This window comes from Orcinus orca, chromosome 7, assembly GCF_937001465.1.
Source record: "Orcinus orca chromosome 7, mOrcOrc1.1, whole genome shotgun sequence".
Lineage (NCBI taxonomy): Eukaryota > Metazoa > Chordata > Mammalia > Artiodactyla > Delphinidae > Orcinus > Orcinus orca.
In genome coordinates this window covers 87,230,078-87,253,907 of record NC_064565.1, presented here as the reverse complement: position 1 = coordinate 87,253,907, position 23,830 = coordinate 87,230,078, and the positions used below count along the sequence as shown (strand labels likewise).

Sequence of the window (23,830 nt, the reverse complement as noted above, 5' to 3'; positions counted from 1 at the left end):
CAGAGGCTCCTGCAGTAAGGAATGTGCTTCGCTTTAGCTTACTGGTTTCCAACTTATTTGGCCTCAGAACTTTTTTTTTTTTTTTAACAGAACGCCTGGTAACCTTCTGAGGACTTGGAGTTCTATGGGATATACACTGGGAGGGTTGGATCTAATCCCAGTTCCTCTTTTTCCATATGGAGAAGCTGAGCTCCAAAGCAGTAGATTTATTTGCCAATGATCACAGAAATCAGGGTGGTAGAGCTGAGAATAAAACCCAAGACTTTGGATATTTAGTCCAAAGTTCTTTCTTCTTCTTCATGCTGTCTCATCTAATGGACTTCTTCATTTTTTAAAAAAATTATTTTATTTTATTTTATTTATTTTATTTTTGGCTGCGTTGGGTCTTTGTTGCTGCAGGCAGGCTTTCTCTAGTTGCGATGAGCAGGGGCTACTCTTCGTTGCGCTGCACATGCTTCTCATTGCGGTGGCTTCTCTTGTTGGGAGCATGGGCTCTAGGTGCGTGGGCTTCAGTAGTTGTGGCACACGGGCTCAGTAGTTGTGGCTCGCGGGCTCTAGAGCGCAGGCTCAGTAGTTGTGGCTCACGGGCTTAGTTCCTCCACTGCATGTGGGATCTTCCCAGACCAGGGCTCGAATCCCTGTCCCCTGCATTGGCAGGCGGATTCTTAATCACTGCGCCACCAGGGAAGCCCTGGGCTTCTTCACTTTTAAATCTCTAGGCATCTTCACTAAAGCAACAGCTGCTGAGAGAAAGGCTACTCAAGGAAAATCATACTTTGTCAAATATCCCACCAACATGGAAGGATCCTTTTACCCGTGAGTCCCCACAACCAACATTATCACAAATGACAAAATGGGGAGAACACAGAGAAAGTCAACCACTTAGCATACGTTTGCCCCCAAATAATCAGTGTTTTGAGATCAGCTGGGATATTCTTGGACCCTTCATTTTTCTGTTTACCAAAGTGTAGACCATCAGGAAATGACACCAGTATATTATCTATTATGAAAACAAATTACGCCCAAATCTAGTGACTTAAAGCAATAAACCTTTACTATATCTCACATAGTTTCTATGGGAATCTGGGAGGGGCTTAGGCCTGTGATTCCGGTGCAGTCTCTTGTGAGGCTGCAGTCACAATGCCAATCAGGGATGCAGTCATCTGGAGGTTTCCCTGGGGTTGGACCATCTCAGAAGTCACACACTGTCACTTCTGTCATATTCTATATTTATCAGAAGTGAGCCACTATGTCCAGCACACACTCAAGGGGAGGAGAATTGGGCTACCCCTTTTGAAAGAACAAGTGTCAAAGAATTTGTAGACATATTTTAAAACCACCATACCAAGAAAGAGTTGCAAGAGAGAACGATGCTAATTAAATGACCAAAAAACAAGGCAAGTTTTGGGGGTAAAAATCCTTTTAGGACAAGAGCAGGTGTCAACTGGAAACTCTGAAAGAGATGAAGAATTTAAATTTGCATGGGACCTGGAGTCCCAAACCGAACCACTGGCACAGACATTCTTGAGCTTCTTGCAATAAAGAACTTCTGAATAAAAGAACTTCTGAAAGAAAACTTCTGTTGCTGCCACTGTGACTAGGAGAATAGATGAAGGATTTGAATCAAGGATAAGCAACTCCAATGTTCCAATGTTTTGACTTGTATCCTTCCAAGTTAAATTTTCCTTTCTTAAGCCTTTGAATTTTCTAAGTGTTGCAATATCCCAACGTGACCAAGAGGGTCGAATTCCAGCTCAAGTCTTCACATCTTTTTTTTATTCTTCTGAAGGTTTATACTCATTCTTCTATGCTATCTGAAAGCAAGATATCATGATCTAATTGCTTAAGAATTTATTTCCAAGTAGATGCTGGCAGAGTCTGAAAGTCTCAGAATGATCAGACAGATCATATTTCCACTTTAACCCAAGATTTTTTTAAATTAAAAAACAACAACTATGATCCCCCCCCCCCAAACTTTCCTTTATGGCACCTGGGGTATTCTGTCCACGCATTTCTTGGACATATTATAAAGATAAGAGGATCTCTAGGACTCTTCTAATATATTTGGGAGCTAAACAACAAACGGATGCATATAAATACAGTAATCACAAAAGTGGGATTGAGAGAGAGAAATGGATGAAAACTACATCGTAGCAGTTCAGTGAGATGAAGTGGATTTATTGAGGAAAATATCCCGGAAAAGATGAACCTTCCCCTGGAACTTAAAATGATTCTAAATATTTGAGGGCAGCTTGGGCAAAGGCTGGGAGATAAGAGAAGGAAGACTGAATGTTTGGGCCATCAGACAGATGAGAAAAGGGTGGGCCTGAATATAGTGGGAGATGAGACTGGAAGAGTAGGGTGGGGATGGTGATCAAGATACATTTTTTTTTTTTTTTTTTTTTTTATCAAGATACATTTGAACAAACAGCTGCAAAGAATTTGGTGTGGGTGGAGCAAATCCTTTGCAGGAGTTGAAAATGTTTTTCAGTATCCTGCTTCCCAAAGCAAAACAAAACAGGGCTTTCCCATTAACAGAGACTCTTAGAAAGCTGGGCCTGTAGGGAGATGTGGGTTAAGGTTCTGCCTGCCTCCCAGGGCCCTATGCAATCATGGTCGAGACTGGAGGTCCAGCAGCTGTATATGGAGGACAGGCTAGAGAGAGGCCATTGACTGATTGACGGATGACTCATTTGTTCATTTATTCAACAAGCTCACAGTGAATGCCTTTAGGTTTGAGAGGCAAGTAGGATTAAATACATTGTTCATGGGACTAAGACAAGATGGCAGGCAAGTCTCGATTTATTCAGCATAAATTTCATTTCTCTCTTTCTTTTGTGTGGAAATTATTGAAAGATTTTCAATGAACATTTACTGTGATCCTGCTCTGTTTGTGTCAGGAACTGTGCTAAGTGCGGAGGATGCCGAAGTGACTGAAACATGATGCTGACGAGATGACAACAAACTTAAACATGTAACTTAAATATTTCCTCTTCTGCTTCTGGCTTTTGCTTTGCCCAAAGGGGAGCTATTTCTCTTGGAAGAGAGTGGACAAATGTGTAGCAGGTGAACAGAATCGTGTTTGCGTTCCAGCTGTTGTACCAGCTGTGTCACAGTGACAGTGGCCTCCACCTGTCTCACTCCTGCTTCCGCCAGTTCAGAACCAAGTTATTTTTATACTCATATCATGGGACAGCCCAAGTGGTGATGGAAGTTCTTTAATGCTGGATTTGGAACCGAATGCATTCTGGTTTCTGGAAATCCATGTACTAAATGGCTACTTCCACAGCAACAGACACAACACATAAAATGCAGCAATAGTCCATAGCTGCTGGTGGTGGAGTCGATCCCCTTATTTCGAAGGAGAGGAGGAACCTTGGACACAATGAAGGGTTGACCCAAAGTCATCTGACAACATAGAGGACAAGCCAGGGCTACTCAAATCTCCTGGCTCTGATTCCATGTTCTTTTTGTTGAGGCAGTCATGACATCACCCACCAAACGAGTGCAGATTTTAATCTCCCTCATTAAGAGGCCTGCTGGCTGTACGACTCATGCATACGCATCATGATGGTTCCTGGGTGGTTGACACTCATCACCCTCTGACTTCATTTTTTTCTTCCTTTGCAAGATGGTTATTGCCCAGAGCCAGCGTCCCTTTTCCAAAAAGTGAACATGCCAGAAGGGTTTTCGGAAACTGCCTTGATTATCTGTCAGGAGCCAGATGATTCGCAGTAATGAACCAATACACATAACGAGGATAACTGATTGGATTACCAATTAGCCACCTCCACCTCTGGAGGGTGGTTGGAAAGAAGAGAAAAGGCAGTGTTTAGTTTGGGCAAATACCAAGAGGGCTTTATCATCCTCATCAAGACATCAGCACGGCACATTAGGCCTCCTCCAAGCCATTCCATGGGAACGTCTCTCTCCAGATGCTCCAGCAAGAGCAAACTTGCTATGCAGACATTGGGTTATTGTGTCTGAGTTACAGAAGCATCCCTGGGTTCAGCGAGAGGGGAGAAACTGGTTGACTTGCATCTGTTTTTAATGATGTCTCTGCTGCTGGGGAGTTTTGGAAGCTGCAGGTAAAATCTTCCCCCAAGAAAGCGAGGCTGACCTGGGATGTATCATCTTACCTTCACCCGACAGAAGCTCCTCGGTTTGGGTAGGCCTTGGGAGGGACAGGCAGCTGTTTTCTCCATTTGGACCCAGCAAGAAGTGTCCCAGTGTGGGGTCTCTGGACTTTTCTTGAAAATAAGCACAAACATAGGCAGTGTTAGCACCAGTGCAGGGGAGGGAGGCTGAACCTGGACTGTGCTCCCTGAATCCCCAGCGGGCAGATGCCGGTGTGCTCAGGTGCTTGCCAGGGTGCAGGACCAGCCCCACTCCCGGGATTCGGCATAGCAGGGCCAGGGTTCACGCCCCATCATCTGGAGTCAGTGTGGGATGAACAGGGCGGGGCTGCCACAGCCTACGACGTGCCTTCTGTGAAGGTCTAGAAAAGGGGGAATCCTCTGGTTTCAGGCAGCCCTCCAGGGACAAGGTGAACCTGGAGGGGGCACCTTGTGTGAAGGAAAGGGAGCCCCATCCTCCAAGTGTGTGCAGCCCAGCTCCTGGGCTCAGGGCTCGGTGGTTCCAGCCTCTGCTTCCTGCTCTGTCACACGCCTTTGTGCAGTACTCAGCGGCACAGCTGTGCCCTGTGGTTCAAGTGCTGGGACTGCTTAGTGACTCCAAGGGGCTGAGGCCAAGGAGGAGAAGGAAGCTCTATTTCTCTCAGTTGCTTAGAAATATGGAGGGTGTTTCTATAACTTTACCTTCCCCATTTCCAAGGCAAAAAGGTCAGGAGTAGAGCTGGCAATCAGCCACAGTGGATGCTTACAAGTGTGTAAACACACATATACGCAGAGGCATCACACACACACGGAAACACACATACTTACACCAAGGTGTGCACTCACACGTACATATATACACACTCACAAGGCACGCACATATATGCAGGTGTGCCTGCAAGGACACACATGTATCACACATGAGGAAGGACACACAGCAACACATGTGTACTTGTTTGCAGGCAGACCTGCATGCCTGCATAATCACACATACATACACGAGCACACAAGTATACACATGTACTCCCATAGCTATATAAGCACACACATACCCTAAGACACACGTGTGCCCCCATACACACATTCATTTACACACACTCAGCCTACACACTTGAGGCTTCAGGCTGCATTCATCATAGTCACAGCCCTGGCATTCATTCTAATCAGGTTCTCCTTTTGTAAGGGTGTCTAATTTGGGGTGTGTGTGTGTGTGTGTGTGTGTGTGTGTGTTTGGTGTGATTTGTTCTGGGCAATGCAACCTCCTAGGAATACCCTTGGTGGTGACACTACTGTACCTAAAGTTCAGTTCATTAGCTCAAAATTAAGAGAGCATCATTGCCATGCAAATATAAAAGGGAGGAGGTTGTAAGAGAAAGGTTCCATTTGGAAATAGTTTGTAAGTTTCTTTGGGGAGAGAGAGAGAGAGAGAGAGAGAGAGAGAGAGAGAGAATTTGACTTTGACCATTCCAGCCTTAAACAGAGGAGCTGCAAGCACATATGGAATTATTGATCCATGTACTGAATTTATGCTTACAAGGCTTCAAATATAAATAAATGCTTGGGTCGAGGCAGGGGGAGTGCAAGCGAGCAGGATTTAAATAGTGAGGCATCTGTCTCTGAGCGAGCCTGGGATGGGACGAAAGCTGTGGTATCTGTTGTCTTCTTGGTAGCTCTCAGTTGCCACATTCCTCTCGAGTGTGAGCTTCTCTAGGCCCTGAGTGTGATTCTGCTGTTAACAGAGATACTTTGTTCACATTGTCTGGCACCCAAACACACACCAGCTCCTTCATCTGGTGCTCAATCAGAGAAAGCCACCCATCATCCGATGAGGGAGGAACAGCTGATTGGGCTGCACTTTCTAGAAAATGGTTTGTTGGTCTCCAGCATGGCCCCTCCCTAAGGGATTTTCAGGGGTAATTTGGACCCTAAGCAACTTTTGCTTTATGTGCTGCATTTAGATCAAAGCCCCCATGGAAGCTGTTATTGCACTGTCTTAGTTTCCTCCTGGACTGTTGGCTCTTAAGGATAAGAACTCTGAGTGGGGCTAAGTCATAGAGGGTGTGGCCCTGCCTGCCTCATCCTTCAGTAGAAATCCAGAGTCCTTTTCTCTCTGCGCACAGGCCTCAGGCTCTGCCCCTGGGCCGGAGGGTGACTCCTCCCCGGGGACTCTTCCTGTTGGCAGCGTCCCCAGGCTCCCTTGCCCCATGCAGGGTTATGGCTCGGTGTTGAGAATGCCTGGTAAACCCAGTAGCGAGTCTCCCTGATGAGCGCAGGGAGCTGTGTCATCACACGCTGCTGCCGGGAGCGAGGAAAGCACAGAACAGCTTGGCAGTGCCTGTTGGTGCAGAAAACCCTTAAAACATGTACTGACTCTTGAGGAATATGCATGGTGACCGTTAATCCCACTGACAGCATTGGAAACACTGCTGATTTCCTTTTTTCCATGGGGTGGCTTTCAGACAGCTTATGTGTGGCCCTGGAGGATGATTAAAATGAGCCCAGAGCCACAGACAAGCCAAGAGGGTGCATCCGTGCACCCCGGGAGCGATTACCTTGTCCTACTGCTGGGAGTGCCCCGCCGGCCCGTCTCACGTGTAGGGGGCCCATGGGGCTGCTGTGGCCTGGTGTCCTGGGGCTGTCCAGGCCCCTCTGGCTCTCTGGACCTTTTCTTCCTTCCGTCAGGGACAGTGGTGGAGTGCCAGCCTGGGGTGGAGCATCATCCTCTTCAAAAGCAAAAGGAGAAAAAGTACGAGTGAGAATTTGGATCAGTAAGAAAGTGAAGGACCCTCTTTTCTAATTCTGTTGATGCGCCTCCTAGTGTCTAGGATCACTTATTCCCCTCATTCTCAAGTTTGTCTCTTTTCCAGCCCTGCTAAGGAGCAGAGGCTGGGTATCTCCCACAGCCAAGGTGGGATTATCTTGGCTAGAATAGCAGCCCTACTGTTGGGGAACCTCCAAGAACTGGGAGGAACTGAACAGTGGTTGTTGTTATCCTCATCCTATTGATGGGCTCCTGAGATAAGAGATAGACTAGGGAGGCTGCAAGGTCCTTCCCTAACTGGGGAGACCCCAGCGTTAAAGCTCATGGGACTATTGGCTACAGAGTTCCAACCACAAAGCAATTTTTCTAAGCAGAACCAGTGATCTCAGGGCTCCTCCAGGTCATAAAGTACAAAGTAGCCCCTTCTAGATGGTAGTTAGAGGGTAACAGGATGGATGATAAACGCAAAGCATGTCTTGACCTCCATCTTTGTTCTTTCTCTCACTCTTTCCCAGAACAGGCTCTGCTCTAGGAGCTGCTCTAGGGAGGGCAAAACCTAATTTTTAGAGGGTAATCTAAAAGTGATTGGGGCCTTGTCTTAATCTCAGAGAGAGTGGTCTTTATTTCATGTTCAACACACTCTTGGTGTTTGTGTTTAAAGGCTGGCTTCACACACAGTCTCCAAGTATCACAAGCTACTTATTTACAAAGGGAAGAGGTGTCTTAACAATGGAGAAAGACATCTCTTTAACCAAATAATGAAATTTAACATCACTTATAATGGAACAACTTATAACAAAGGGAATTAATATAAAGGGATATTTTGTGTCCCTTGATGTAATGCACGGAGAAGCAACATCACCGACATGCCATTCTTGCCACAAATGTTTGATCTGAATCTAATCATGAGGAAACAAACCTAAATTGAGGATAATTCTGTAAAGCAACTAGCCTAAACTCTTCAAAAATGTCAGTGTCGGGCTTCCCTGGTGGCGCAGAGGTTGAGAGTCCGCCTGCCGATGCAGGGGACGCGGGTTCGTGCCCCGGTCCGGGAGGATCCCACATGCCGCGGAGCGGCTGGGCCCGTGAGCCATGGCCGCTGAGCCTGTGCTCCGCAGCGGGAGAGGCCACAGCAGTGAGAGGCCCGCATACTGAAAAAAAAAAAAAAAAAAAAAAAAAAAAATGTCAGTGTCATGAAAAATGAGACTGGGGAAGTGTTCTAGATGAAAAGATTCTAAAGAGATGTGACAGTTAAATACAATGTATGATTCTGAGTGAAATCCTGGATTGATTGGGGGAAAAAAAAACAACTGTAAGGAATATTACTGGTGTAATTAGAGAAATTTGAATGTGGACTATATATTAGAAAAGAGTATTACATCAATGTTAATTTTCTTGAATGTGATAATTGTACTGTGGTTACAAGGAGAATATCCTTGCTCTTGGGAGATACGTGCTGATAAGGGATGAAATGTACAAAGTCTGCAGTTTAGTCTCGGATGGTTCAGCAATAAAATAAAATATGTATGTGTGTATGTGCGTATAAAAAGTCTGCCTTCATTTTTATGATATGAGAAGTGAAACAATCCAGAGCTAAGCACGTAAATGGGTCTGTGCAACCTCTGGGGCGATGGGAGTCCCACTCGCTAGTTCTAAACACCCTTGCTCCAGGGACCCCTGTGTGAGAAAGATTGCCATGAAAATCTTGCCTCTTCAGACCTTTTTTTTTTTAAATGAATCTACTACCCAGTTGAATCACACACTGAACTAACCAAGCTACCAGGGACTTCTTAGCCCAGCTTCCTCCTGGCAGGGTAGCAGAGGATGGACAGGCTCTAGACACTGGGTCCCCAGTGGACATGGCAGCTCAAAACAAGTGGAGGACAGTGTGAGGAGAGCAGCACCAAAGATGAAATTCCCTGGTGTTGCCCATCCCTCCTGGTGGCTCAGGCGGTGCCCCTGACGTTGTGGTGCACAGGGGCAAAGCTGCTTTCTTACCTGTCTGCACGCAGAGTGACCCTTGCCATATGAGGATTAAAAAATATATATATTATTTATTTATTTATTATTTATTTGGTTGCATCGGGTCTTAGTTGCAGCACGCGGGATCTTCATTGCGACATGGGCTTCTCTCTAGTTGTGCCACGCGGGCTTTAGAGCGCGCAGGCTTAGTTGCCCCGCGGCATGTGGGATCTTAGTCCCCTGACCAGGGATCTAACCCACGTCCCCTGCATTGGAAGGCGGATTCTTAACCAATGGACCACTGGGGAAGTCCCCATATGTGGATTTTTTTTTTTAAAAAAAACTTCAAAGTCTTTAGGATGATTAACTCTCACTTAAGAGATATCAAGCCCCTGCCTCAATAATCAAAGGACGTTCTCAAAATGGAAATGTCTCAAGAACATCCTGACCTGGGTTCATTTTTTTTAATTTTTTTTATTCTGAGAGGCCGTGCAGTATAATGAATAAGAGCACAGATTCTGACACTGGAAGGCCTCAGCTCCAAGCCCAGCGAGGCCACTTATAATTGTGTGACCTCAAACAAGTCACTCATCTCCCAGGGCTTCAGATTTCTGATCTGTGAAATGAGGGTAGGACTGTTGTGAGAAGTAAATGAGATAAGATGTGTTAAAACCTGAGGCCGGTGCCTGTCACTGAGGAAGAACTCCTTAAATACGAATGTTCATCCTTCTACTTCTTCTGATTACCACCACTCAGAGATCACCTAGCATTTGTGATACCGTCATCTTGCCCTTGGGGAAGGAGCTTCAGTTTTGTGAAAATATAGAGCTTTCTAAATATGGCCCATTGTTTCCAACCTATCAACACATAAAAATATACACTTTGATGCACTCATATGTATAATTTCAGATGTTTTGAAAAACTGGAGTGATGCCTTTTGTTGATATTATGAACTTCTCATGAATAGTCCCAAATAGATTAGAAATGAAATTCCATTGGTTAAAAACATGGGAGAAACTATAGAGCGTGCAGCAAATATGTAGTAAGTTTGGTGCTGTTTTACATCTGCAACCAGGAAATACTAGTAGGGGGTTTGATTTAGTGAGTAAGTAACTTGTGAGCTAGACAGGAAGTTGGTTTCACTGCAGCACTTTGGTTAAACCAGCTGCTGCCTGAGCAGAAGCCATCTTCAAGTGGCCGGGGAGGAGTGGCCTCCCTTCTAGCCTCTTTTATTAAAAAAATTAATTAATTTATTTTTGGCTGCGTTGGGTCTTCGTTGCTGAGCGCGGGCTTTCTCTAGTTGTGATGAGTTGTGGTGCGTGGGCTTCTCATTGCAGTGGCTTCTCTTGTTGCAGAGCACGGGCTCTACGAGCACGGGCTCCACAGTTGTGGCTCGCGGGCTGTACTGCACAGGCTCAGTAGTTGTGGTGCACGGGCTTAGTTGCTCCACAGCATGTGGGATCTTCCTAGATCAGGGCTCGAACTCGTGTCCCCTGCATTGGGAGGCGTATTCTTAACCGCTGCTTCACCAGGGAAGTCCCTCTAGCCTCCTTTTTATGGCTGAGGACCCTGATGTGTCTTGCCTGGCTCTCCTTTGGATTGAGATCCCTGTGGGTTGCTGGAGGGAAGGAATAGCTACCTTGAGGCAAGAGTGTGTCCCTCCCTGTGTCTACTGGGAGATGTACTGTTAATTCCCTTGGCCTTTTCAGGGGCACCTGCTTCGGGGGAGGCCTCCATAAAGGCCTGGACTCTTCTTCTGTTTCTGGTGCTGACTCAGAAACAGGAGCACCTAGGAGACAAAGAGAAAGCCAAGTTGTAGTAGACATCTGTGGTTTTTGCCAGCTCTCTCTTCTTTTTGGGGACCCATCTTTCTCTCACTCAAACCATGTGGTTTGGGTGGTCCGTTCCCTGACTCCAGGGATGGGCAAGTGACTGAAGCCTGGCTAACGAGAGCACCTCATTGCTTTAGCCACTGTGACTGGGTCCGGGGTGGGCACATAGCCCAAGCCTGGCCAATCACAGGCAATTTTGGTACTTTTTGCAAGAGCTTTTAAGAGGCATTATCCTCTCTTTTTAAAAATAAATTTATTTATTCATTTATTTATTTTTGGCTGCGTTGGGTCTTTGTTGCTGAGCACAGGCTTTCTCTAGTTGCAGTGAGTGGGGGCTACTTTCCTTGCGGTGCATGGGCTTCTTATTACCATGGCTTCTCTTGTTGTGGAGCACGGGCTCTAGGTGCGGGGGCTTCAGTAGTTGTGGTGCATGGGCTCAGTAGTTGTGGCTAGTGGGCTCTAGAGCGCAGGCTCAGTAGTTGTGGCACACGGGCTTGGTTGCTCCGCGGCATGTGGGATCTTCCCAGACCAGGACTCGAACCTGTGTCCCCTGCACTGGCAGGTGGATTCTTAACCACTGCGCCACCAGGGAAGTCCAAGAGGCACATCCTTTCTACCGGGGTTAACAAGTTGTCATGGAATTGCAGGAGGCCATCTTTACCGCCACATGGGGACAACGTGCTTGAGAGGAAAGGCTAACAGAGCTGAGAGACTCAGACAAATAGTGCCCAGAGGACATTTTCTGAGGCCTGGATCCAGCTGAGCCTGGAGTTGGCTGGTCCTTGCACTATCCAATTACATGAGTGAATACATTTCTTTTTTTGCTTACGAGAGTTTGAGTTAGGCTTCTAACACCTGTTACTGAAGGAGTCCTCACTGACATACAAAAGAAGGAAGAACTCAATGGATTCACTTTCTGTATATTTTATTCCTATTTTTCATTTGTCAGTGTGTTGGCAAGCTCAATGGATCTAATAGGTTTAAGAATCTGGTCCATGATGGCCTGGTGACCTTCCTTCCAGGGTCATCATGGGAGATAATCAGGATTTAACCAAATCCTGCAAATAGGCCTGTCTTTGTGTATATTAAGCATGTCTTTTTTTTTTTTTAATTGGAGTATAGTTGATTTACAATGTTGTGTTAGTTTCAGGTGTACAGCAAAGTGAATCAGTAAGCATATCTTTTTATTCTAGTGTTTTGACATCTGGGACCTTACTCACCCTGGGGAGGCTGTCCCTCCCAGGGCTAGCCAGTTCCTAGAGACTGTAAAGGACCACCTGCAAGTGTACATTTCATATGGAAACCAATCAATCTAGAGCCCCACCCCCCCTCCCCAGCCATGACCTCCTTAACACTTCCAGGCCACTATCCCCCTGCCTTAATGACCCCAGGGCCAGGTACCAGACAACCAGGGACAGCCCTGATGCACAGAGCCTGCCCAAACTTTTCAAACTAGCCAATGCCAAACCGGCTTAGCCTGGTTGCCCTGCCTTGCCCATTCCTTCCTGCCAAAAATGCAATAAAGACTCTTGCCCATCCCACACGCCCCCCCACCCCCACTCAGCCAGCCCTTCTGCTTCCTAGCTGACCCTGGTTCTTCTCCATGTGGCCTCGAGGGGCATGGCATGCTCTCTCCTCTTGCGAACTGTAACAGACTATCTTTTCACTGGCAGTTGTCTCCTGATCTCTATTGGCCTCATCATACCTGAATAATAAGAAAAACCTACATTTAAAAATACTGTAATACTATGTGGTTTTTTTTAAGGAGCTAAGTAATTTTTTTCTGAAAGTTAAAATCTACGGACTGAAATGTGCAGATCTTAAGTGTACAGTTCAATGAGTTTTGACAAATGTATATATCCATGCAACCAACCAAGATTTCGAACATTTTCATCACTTCAGAAAGTTCCCTTATGACCCCTTCCATTGACTGGTCTTTTAAGATTAACAGACATTCTTCTTCATAGTGAGAATTCCAAACAGCCATAGAGCAAAAACTGAGAAATCAGTGGCCGTTTTTGCTGAAGTTTCTAGAAAGCTCAGAACTAGGACTTCTTCAAAATTGGAGTCAGCTGTTTAGAGAGTTGCCTTTTGCCTCGGCTTGCCCAGAAAAGTCCCAGGGGCAAGAATGTGGAATGGCTTGGGAAGGTCAGAAAGAATTTCTCCTTGTGCAGGGTGCAGGGTGAGCTGAGCGGTCATTCAGAAGCCTCTTTCAAAAAGCCTTTCTAAGTCCCAGTTGGAATTGCTCTCTCCCTTACCTGTACTCTCTTAGCACTTTGCTTAGAAGCTCAAAATCTCTTCCCTGATAAGGATTGTAGAAATCATCTAACATTACATAATAATGGTACCTAATTCAAAATCAGGAAAATGGAACAGACTCACAGACATAGAGAACAGACTTGCGGTTGCCAAGGGGGAGGGCAGTGGGGAAAGGAAGGACGGGGAGTTTGGAATGAGCAGGTGTAAACTATGATATACAGGTTTGTATATTATATGATAATACAGATTAAACAACAAGATCCTACTATACAGCACAGGGAACTATAGTCAGTATCCTGTGATAAACCGTAATGGAAAAGAATATGAAAAGGAATGTATATATATATGTATAACTGAATCACTTTGCTGTACAGTAGAAATTAACACAACAATGTAAATAAACTATACCTCAATAAAATAAATTACAAAAAATCAGGAAAATGGCTCTTCAGACAAACCTTTATCTTTCTTTTATAAAGCAAAGGTCCAAAGATCCAAATATCCTCTTTATCTTGGCTGCCAGGTAACTCATCTAAATCCAGTGCTTACCAAAAGCAATGAATTCATCCCAGGTGTCTGATAACATCTATTTCTCTACTCTTTTTAACCAGGTGTTTTATTTTTTCAATTTCAATTTTATTTGTCCTTCTTAATGTATTGCATTTATTTGTTGTAAGCTGCCTGAAAATTCTTGCACCTTTATAACATCTACGGTGCATTGGACTTAATTTATGTGTATGGCTGACTTCCATTTTCTTCCACAGTTTAGCAAAATGCTCTGCTTGACGAGGACTCAATAAATATCTTAAAAATTGAGTTGAGTATGACCAGAAGAGAGCTACTTGTAGACTTATCCTTTTTCTTTCTTTAAAAAAAAGTTCTCTCAAGGGGGTGACCCTGAAGAGTGTCAGCCACGATTTAGGAGAGGGCTGCGTTAGCGGGACCCACACCCCAATCCTTCCTGGCCTGCCGGGTTCCCTCAGGAGACCGAGTCACAGGGACCTACCTCTTCTTCGTGCCTTTCCTTTTGGGGGGTGTTGGGTATGGAAATGAATCTTCATGGGGAAGATGAAGAGCTCTGCTGGGGGCTTATTGGCTTTAAGTTGACTCCTCAGGGGGTCCAGGACTCTGGATGATTCCTCTGAGATAGGAGGTGATTTCAAAGCCTTTGGTGCCTGGAGAAAATGTAAAAACAAACACACCCCCATCTGGCAGGTATCTAAATCCTGCTGCCTGCAAGGGATAAATGACATTGTATCTTACTGAATCTCCAGCATCAGAAGCTGCTGAGTGTAATGTCGCTTCTGTACCCAGGGCTGGGAGATAAAGCTGACAGACCTGGAAACCGGTCAACCCACTAGAGTAGGGCTGCTTTGCTTCATGGGAACGTGGTTATGCACCCATTAACCTAGCCTCTGATTGCTCTGAGAAGTATAAATGTGGTAAATTCAAGAGCCTTTGTGAGGAAATACAGTCTTTCTCTTGCAGTCGGGAAACTGAGCCAGATTAAAATGATAGAGCTGAGACTTCCATGTCCGGAGAAGGAGAAATCTTGGCTTGTGTCGTTAAGAGAAAAAAATATGGCTCAGATTGTGGACTGTGCAAACCTGTAGGTAAGAAAGGGCAGAAAGTAGGAATACACATTTGTGTTTGCTTTCCTCATGTCATCTCTCTAAGCTTCAATTTCTTCCTCTGTAAAATGGGGGCAATCATACTTCCCACCTCATAAATTGCCATGAGGATTAAATGAGTTAATTATATGTCGCTACAACAGTGTTTGGAGCTAGGCTTTTTTCTATGATATTTCTTTGAGAGAAGACTCTTCTTTCATTAGGGTTTAATACCTAATCTTGCCACTAGCAGAATACCTAGCTGTCTCCACACGTCTGTAATAGGAACATAGCTAGAAAAAAAATCACTGTGTGTCAGGATCAGCCACAACTGTAACCCAGTTTTTTTATGTCCAAAAAACCCCAAAACATATGTGTGTGTGTGGTGTAAGTGTATATGTATATGGGGAGAGAGTGAGAGAGAGAGAGAGAGAGAGAGAGAGAAAGGAGCTATGGGTAGTACTTAGTCTCCTGTTTCCAATTATTCAGAAGTTGCTGAAAATTTCTCCTTTTAGTTTGCAGCTTTTAACATACGAACTTGGTTCTATGAAATGTATACGTGTGCTGGGTTTCAGGGACTTCAGTTTCACAGGAGGAAGAATAAAAACGTCTCTCACTTTTTTAGTGTTCAAAAAGAAAAAAGATCCGAAACACACACAAGTATCCTAACGTGTTTAGAGTTGAATGAGGAAGGAAATTCACCCAAATATATTCAGGGTAATATGTATAATTATGAGACGTTAAGAAAATGATTAACCCAACACATGCACATAGTGTATTTATGTCCCTGGAGACCTCCACTGTCCAGGTGCCGGCTGCCCACCAACTGCCCTCTTCTGAATACTGACCTTGTGTATTTTGTTTGACAAGGTTTGCATTGGGAAATCTATGTGGAAACTCAAATGGTTTGTGTGAGGTATGGCTGATAAGCCAAGCCTTAATTTCTCTATTGTAATTAAAAATTTACAGAGTTTTAATATAGTGGAAAATATTGCTTTCCTCTGCTAAATCATATACATGGGTTGAGGGAAGGGACTCCTGTCCTCTGAGCCTGGCTCGGTTCTGGGCTGAACTGGGTGTGAGATTGAGGGCTTTCCTTAGGCCTGAGTGACCCTGGCAGGTCAGGCCTGCTGTTTACTCCTGGTTCAAAGGAACCTGGAAGACAGATGCCCTTCTGGTATGAATGGAAAGGTTTAGATCAGCTTAGACATGGAAAATCTGAGAAAATCCTGAATAGACTGAAAACGACCTCCCTCACTGGCACCAGGACCACCTGGTGTGCCCATGGCTCCTCAGGACCACTTCAGATGGTACGAATCCCCACCATGAACTAACACTGCTGTTGTTTCCAGTTGGACACAAGATACTTTCACATAAATGCTTCATCTCCTTTCATCCTTCCATCAGCCCTGTGAGGCTGGCATTATTATCTGTGTGCACAGAGGAGGTCACTATAGCTCAGAGTGGTGAGCCACTGGCTCAAGTAACACAGCTGCCACGGGCAGAACATTCCAGAGTCGCTGCTCATTCCCACTCAGCACAGGTGCCCCCCAACCAAACTGAAGACCCACACAGAATTTCAAGGCAGGACCAGGCCAGAGACGGCGAAGGACGTCTTTAAGGAAGGTGTACCTGACTTCTGAAGGGGGTTGATAAACCTGCAAAATTTATCCTACATTTTCAAAGGTGACAGACCCTCAAATTAAGCAAAACCATTTCTGGGTTCCAGCATTTTGAGGTTGAAGTGGGTCAGCTGCTTACAAACTCAAATTCTGTCCTTACACGCTTACAGATAAACCTCAGCCCCTTAACAGGAAAAGGGATTCTGTTGGCACCAGAAAGTTTGGTTGACACCATAACGCTTTAATCGGGGGCAGCTGAAATTTCCTGTACTTCACTATTTTCAACATTTAGTAAATTATTACCGCTTTAGTCCAGCTCCACCCGGTGAGCTCAGAAGCAAGTAAGGCCTGTTCTCTGAGACATCCCTTTGAGTCACCTCATTCCTAGATTGAGATTAATCTTTTAAGCGCGCGCATGCTTAAAAGCACACACACACACACACACACACACACACACACACACAACCTTTTTCCTTCTCGCTTCTCCAGATGTGTTTTTTCCTGAGCCCGTGGCAGATGCTACAGGAGGGAAAAGACATCTTTCAGCAGGAGGCTCCTGGAACAAGTGGCTGCTTCTGCCCTGGTGGAGTTTCACATTCTCTTGTTTGTCTGTAGAAACAGGATGGGAACAAGAACTTATTAGTTGCCGGGGTGGGGATGGACAGTTGACTTTCAACTTTTATCGCTTTTGTGTTAATGGGAAGAGAGGCAAACAGAGTGCCGAGGCACTCAGACAGCCATGGCTTTGGCTGAGGTAGCTTCAGGGAGCCCTAATCTCGTTATCTGGTTGGGTTCTTGTTGGTTGAGTCAGGTGATAGGGAGAATAATAATGATCATCATAATAGTTACTATGTATTAAGTGTTAACTATGGGACAAGAATCATGCAAAGAATTTTATATGCATTAACTGAATCCCCATAATAGCCTTATGGAGGTATTATTATTATTCCCATTCTACAGATGAGGAAACGAAGCCTCGGTAAGATTAAATAACTTGCCCAAGGTCACCGTTAGTAAGTGGGGGTAATTGGAGCGCAGGCAGTCTGACTGCGGAATGTGTGCGGTTGAGGACTGGTCTCATTCCTACCTCCAGCTGGACTTTGGCAGTTATTTTCTAAGGTGACTGGCATGAGGAAGTGACACTCAGCCTGCCTCGGTGCTCTCTGCAGGATCAGGTTTACCGAGATCAACAAGCAAGATATTTGGCTTCTTACCGCTGAGATCTGCCTTCCTGTTGGGGAAGGCGTATCCATAGAATGTCGTGTGGGATTTGTCACGCAGGAGCCAAGAATGATCGATGCGGGCATGCCCAAGGGCCCTCCTGGAGGTTTGCTGTGTTTTTTCATGGTGGCTTTCCTTTGAAGCGTGGATGCAACGGTGATTCCCTTTTGACGTGTCCTAGGGAAGGACAGATACGCATTCCTGAAAACAGGTTTTGTAAAGGAACAGAGCAGGTTCCTATAACAGTCAGACCTTGTGGCTAGACTGGTGGTTCCAAGGATGAAATCTCCTTAGCAGCCTGGGAAGAAAAACATGGTTATAATGGCAAGATATTTCATGATGTTTATTATAATAAAACATTTTATTATTGGTGATAGAGAGAATGACATTTAACCATGCCTGACATATAGTGCTTTCTTGCAAAAAATTTAAAAATCAAAATGAAAAATTTAAAAATCAAGCATTAGTATCACTGTCTTTTCTTTTTGGCAAACTTTTTTTTATTGTAGTAAAATATACATAACATAAAATTTATCATTTTAACCATTTTTAAGTGTATAGTTCTGCATTAAGTATATTCACGCTAGTATCATTGTCTTTATCCATCATAAAATGTCTCTTCTCTCCCACTAGGTGGTACTTCTCTTCTCCCCCTTTCCTGTTTCATTGGCCTGTGACCTGCTTGTAAGTCATACATGTTTATTCAAGATAGGAGCACGTGTTGTCTACGTTTCTCTGAACCACTGTCACCTTGTACACACACACACACACACACACACACACACACACACACACAGGCCTTAGAGTTTAGAAAGCATTTTTACATTTTAACTTATTTAATCCTTATAGCAACCTTGGGAGGTATGTATGATAACAGCTCCATTTTACAAGAGAGGTAATTCAGGTTCAAAGTTAGTTAAGTTAGTCACCACAGCTAGCAAGATGCAGAACTCAAAACAAGGCTTTTCCAACTCTAAGGCCAAAAAGCTCTTTTTTCTAGAGAAGACTAGAGCTGCCTAGATGGGGTGAAGAGTGTAGGGAGGATCTGTGGTTAAGTAAGATTGGAAAACCATGAGTTAAAGCTAAACCAGCCACTTTACCTATAGAACTACCTATGGTCCATGGTCAAATGTGCACTGTGACTCTCTGGGAGGAGGACATTTCCCAAATGTATTTGGCCAAGAAACCCTTTTTTTGCATGGAGCATCTGGCAATGCTAGGGTTCCACAGGTGACACTTTGGGAAACAGGGGTCAGTAGGCTCAAAGTACTCTTCTCTTCTCTGGAGGACCCCAAGAAATGGTGAAGGGAGGGAGCATTATCTCTAAAGTTAGAAGAAGAGTGACAGAGGGGACCCCATTAGAAATGGTACCTCTGCCTGTGTTTCATCTTCCTGCCAGGGCTGCTTCCTGAGTGGTGGCAAGCAAGTCCCCTGGCTGCCATGGTTCTTGGCTACAGAGCCCAGGTCCATGTGTCCACCAACCCCAGCTTCCCCTTCATGCAGGCCCTGCTGACCTGCAAAGGTGAACAGTGTGTCAACTTCACAAGCCCAGAGATAGGTATGATGCTGTTAGCTGCTTCCAAACTGCCTTCCTTCTTGCTTTTCTGAGCAAAAGTGTCGATCAAGGCCCTTGTTCCTCGTCCCTCCTTATTACTGTATTTCTGCTAGTGCCTCCACAGAAGTGGCAGCCAGGTCAGTGGAACAGAACTGCTTTAAGAGTCAGGAGGCTCAAGGTTGAGTCTTTGTTTCATGGACTCAGTTTCCTCATCTGTAAAATGGGGATACTGATTTCTTGCTCTCGCTTCCTTGCAGAGTTGTCTGGGGCTCAAATAAGATCATGAATATGACACCCCTTTGTAAACTGTGAGGGACTAGGGGATAACAGAGGTGTGATGATGGTGGGGTGACCTGCAGCCCCGCTCTATTGTCACTGAGATGCTCAGTCTGAAGCATTTGATTTCCTGGGATGTCTGCTGTTCATTTACTTGTAGAAAAACTCAGGCAAGTGCACTGCTTAGCAATCTGCACTTACCCTGTCTGTGTAACCCTCAGGAAGGATCTGAGTCAACAGATGACTCCAGCATAGTTAACAAATCTTTCATCGATGGTTTAAAGGGTCCTGCAGCTATTTTCATCACTTACTCAAGGTAGATTTATTGCTGAAACAGTCTGGCAAACTTTCCTTGTTTGGAGCCGCTTTAGCAACACCTCCACTCTCTGCTTGCAGCTCCCTGGAACAATGGGGCTGTCTTTCAACCAGAGGCGCTGGAAGCCCTCAGGGGCTCTGTGTATGTTGGAGCGCTGGGCTTCTGGAGGCTCCCAGCCAGCCTCACTGTCCCCCATACTCCCCAGCCCTTGTCATTCCTTACATCATTCTCATCCTTGGTGTCATTGGGTCAAGAGCCAAGTGCTTATCTGTGGGACCACTCCCTCCCTGCAGCTCCCCTTCCTCTGCCCATTGGCTCCTGAAGGCTACTTTGGGTCTGAGCCGATGCTGAGAGTGTTGGTGGGGCAGATGCAGACTCAGGTGTAGGTTCAGGGGGACTGCTCAGGTTTTAGTGACCCAGGGAATCCCTGAATCTGGGGTGGCCCAGGGCCACGTTAGGCCTGCTCCCAAGAAAGCCTCAACTTCATATAGGATGGAGCACTAAAGACCTTTCTGTGTGTTCTAGAATGATCCTTTGGGGTCAAGCTGGCCTTCAGGGCCATCCTTTCTGGTCAGATTCACCAGGGAGCCGAGTACATTTCTGAGGGTAGAGGAAGTGAAACTCTGGCCAAATGGCCACTCACCTGCTGAACGGTATTATATGGCAGACTGGCTAAGTTGGGGCAGGGTGCTCTGGGGCGGGAGGATATAGAGGGGCATTCTTCCCTTTGGCTGTATCCCAGGTGATATTGAATATATGACTCAATCTATGTGAGGGAAACCAAGATCCTTCTCAGTAAACATCATCTCTGGCTCATTTATCTATGCTTAACAGAAACAGGTTTGCAAGCAAGGTATTGGAAGTTTCAGTTGTTGAAAGGAGACCACACAACTTGGTCTCTCTCTAACTCAAATATGGGTTCAGATTACCCAAATAGTGTGCATGGGGGTAGTAATTTAGAGCTCTTAGAGAGCTTTTTTACCTGTGTCTTCTCCTATGTTTTTTTACAACAACCCAGAGAGAGTGGAACGCAGACACCACTACTACCATTTTACAGATGAGCAAACTAAGGATGCACAAAGCATAAGTGACTTAGCCAACATCACATTGTTGGGGGATCTGAGATTTGCAGCCAGGACTTTTGCTACTTTCTCCAATACAGTGTCTGGCAAGGAGAGGGAGACCAAGGGGAGATAAAGTTAAAACAAATAAACCATCAGTCAGGGTTCAGGCTATAGTCTCTGAGCTATTTTTCCTTCCTTACAAGTTGATTTTTGGTCCCTGTGATCATGGGCAATTGGGCATTACAATTATGCTTAAAAAACACAAGGTAGGGAGGTCTATAACTAACATTTACTGAGCACTTGCTATGAGCCAGATACTGCATTATCCCGTTTAAGTCCCACATCCAATCCTGTGAGGTATAGGTGGGTAGGGTCACCTTCATTTTATAAATGAGGAAACTGAGGCCCAGAGAGGTCACATGGCTTAGAATCTGGTGCTAATGGGCACGTGTTTAATCACTATTTAATATTGCCTCTCTGTTTCTGCCTGATTGTGACAGCTCCTCCGTATATGGCATCAATTAGGGAAGTCACTTGATTCCTTAGGTGTGCAGTGTTGATCCACCCTCCAATGGAAGTACTATAGTCCACAGTCCAGTATTTTTAGATCTTAGGGCATCAAAGTCTAAGGATATTAACTGGAGACAGTAGAATTTTTGAAGCAAGAAGGCATTAGGCAATGGCGTGGTGGGGTACCACCTGGGGAAGGGCAGAAGGTTCCAGCACAGGAGGATTACTGGGTGAGTTCACTACTCTTAGGACATGGATGGCCCAGAAACTTGATCTCATCAGTGCCTCAGAATCACTGGTCTCAGGGATGTTGACCCACATTAGCAAAGTGCATAGAGACTGATGTATAGACCGGGGTATAATTACAAAGAGAAATACAATTGCCTGACCAGCATGTTTCCCATAGATGAACTACTGGACAAGGTTATGACCAAAATTCCTTGATAATGGAATCTAGACTCAAGGGAGGTATATGGTAGGCATGTTTATGGCACCAGGCTCTGAGAACCTGCCATGTTCTCCACTCCACTTGATAGATCAGATTCTCTACTTATCCTGACTAGATCCTTTTGCAAGTACAGGGCTTGGTTTGTTTCTGGACTATTGTTTCTGGAAAATTCCTTTTTCATTTCAGAAAAATTAACTTTATATTATGTTAGGCTCTTGTCCTTTCCTTCTCGTTTCTCAAAAACTCTGGTAGTAGTCAAGACCCTATTCTTTGCCCAGTCATCTTTATCCAGTCATCTTTCCCCATCTCCCTTAGCAAAGCAAATCTGGCTCTTTTAATGCTTCAAGTTCCCAAGAATAATATTGACAGGTAGAACCTCCATAGTACTGAACAGCTTACAGACAGCTCACAATAATTTTCTGTGCAGTAACGAGGTAGGCCTTGTTATGTCCATTACAGAGATAAGCAAACAAGCTCAAAGAGGTTGAGTGATTGGCTCAAGATCTGACATCTAGTAAGAGACAGAACAGCCATTGCAGAACAGCCAGATTTCTGGCTCCAAAGCCTGTATTTTTTCTTATGATATTGCCACAAAGCCACAGGTTAAAGAGTGTTAGAGTGAAAAAGACATAAGAAATCGTCTAAAATCTAGACTCTAGATATGCACTGTCCAATACAGTAGCCATTAGCCACATGTGGCTACTTAGATGTAAATTAATTAAAGTAAATAAAATTTAAAAACTCATTTTCACAGTCACACTACCTACATTTCAAGAGCTCAATAGCCACATGTGGCTGATGGCTACTATATTGGAATTGGACAGCATATATATATATATATATACACACACACACACACATATATACATATATGCATGTATACATACATATACATACATGTATATATATACACACGTATATGTATAAAAATATATATATATGTATAAAACATTCCATCATTGCAGAAGGTACTATTGGATGGTGCTGGTCTAGACTAACTCCCTCATTTTACAGATGAGGACAATGAAACCCAGAATCCCTAGACCTTACTTTGGAAAACTTCATTTTAAGCTGTTAAAAATCCAAGTATTTGAGGTCTGGTTTGATAAAATCAACATATACCTTGTTCCAAAGATTTTCCTGGTTGAATCCAAAATGGAGGGAAGACAGGCAGGAGATGGTATTTGGGGGGTACACCTGAAAGATCCTGTTGTGGCCTGAGATTCTTTGGTACATTAAGTTGACTTTCCTGGAGCAGGACAGAATCCTTGATGTATCCTGAAGGTAGGTCAGGAGTTATTGGTAGAAGTAATGGTTGCCAGTCTAGACGTCTTGGTGATAACTACAGGGTTCCCCACTTGCATTAGTCTTAGTTTTGGACATTGTCCATTAAGGAAGACAATTAGAAGATGCGAGAGATTAAAAAGTCAGATAGAAGCCGTAGAGCGTTCTCTGTCTAGTGTCTTGGGTGCCTCTGGTCCTGTGCCACATATGTACTTCTTCCGCTCCACCATTCCCAGGAATTGGGTCCCCCTCGTGGAAGAAACATGGCTGCTTCTTTGGGGTTGGCTAAAAGGCACCTCCTGCCTCGGGAGGAAATCTAAAGGTTTCTCCTGGATATATCCTGCTTGCTTCTGCAACCCCCATGATTTTCAATCCATTTTATAAGTATTTATTGAGGGCTTATCAATGGTCCCACCTCTACTGGGCAGTAGGGTGGATACAGAGAAACCAGACATGGGTCCTTTTTAAAGGCACTAATAGTCTGTTGGAGAGACAAAGCTCTCCTCTGCTCTGTGTGTGTGGTCCCGAGTGTCAGTGTTATATAAGGCCAGAAAATGAGGAGCTCAACATTGGCTGGATTTGTCAGAGAAGCCTTTGTAGAAGATGTGTGCCTAAAGGGTGGCGAGGATTTATCATAGGAGTGGAAAGATGGGAACATACCAGCATCACAAAGGTGGTGAGCTCTGAGATGTGAAGGAAGGGGGTGGCAGAGTCCACTGGGCCAATGATCTCAAATCCCAGTATTGTCTTTGCTCCTCCAGCTTGAGAGTCTCACCCTCAAGAAGGCCTTTGATGAGGAATTATGGCAAGAGGCCCAAGAATGCACGTACACATGGACCTTTCCTTAAACCACACATTGTAGCTACATGACTTTCACAGAAGGGTCTGAGACATTTTTTGATGTTAAGAGGGGCTCTCCTCCTTGAAGACGTTGGGCTTGGGCCATGGGGCAGTGGCCTGCTCTGCCCTCCGCCCCACCCAACAATAAACATATC

The 23,830-nt window shown here is 44.9% G+C and overlaps 1 protein-coding gene across 2 annotated transcripts in view; it reads right to left on the bottom strand.

The window, feature by feature from the left end:
* KIAA2012 (KIAA2012 ortholog) overlaps positions 1–23,830 on the bottom strand; it is a 116,311-nt gene that overhangs the window by 77,215 nt on the left and 15,266 nt on the right. Inside the window, exons 4-12 of one of the 2 annotated variants that reach the window (XM_033429870.2) lie at positions 22,674–22,829; positions 18,754–18,896; positions 17,376–17,559; positions 16,628–16,770; positions 13,936–14,104; positions 10,478–10,627; positions 6,678–6,838; positions 4,482–4,485; positions 4,140–4,250 (exon numbers count right to left, since the gene is read on the bottom strand). In XM_033429870.2, the coding sequence (XP_033285761.2) occupies positions 4,140–4,250; positions 4,482–4,485; positions 6,678–6,838; positions 10,478–10,627; positions 13,936–14,104; positions 16,628–16,770; positions 17,376–17,559; positions 18,754–18,896; positions 22,674–22,829 (1,221 nt within the window). Of the gene's footprint in view, positions 1–4,139; positions 4,251–4,481; positions 4,486–6,667; positions 6,839–10,477; positions 10,628–13,935; positions 14,105–16,627; positions 16,771–17,375; positions 17,560–18,753; positions 18,897–22,673; positions 22,830–23,830 lie in introns of both variants that reach the window. The other variant, XM_033429862.2, reaches the window with a different exon arrangement.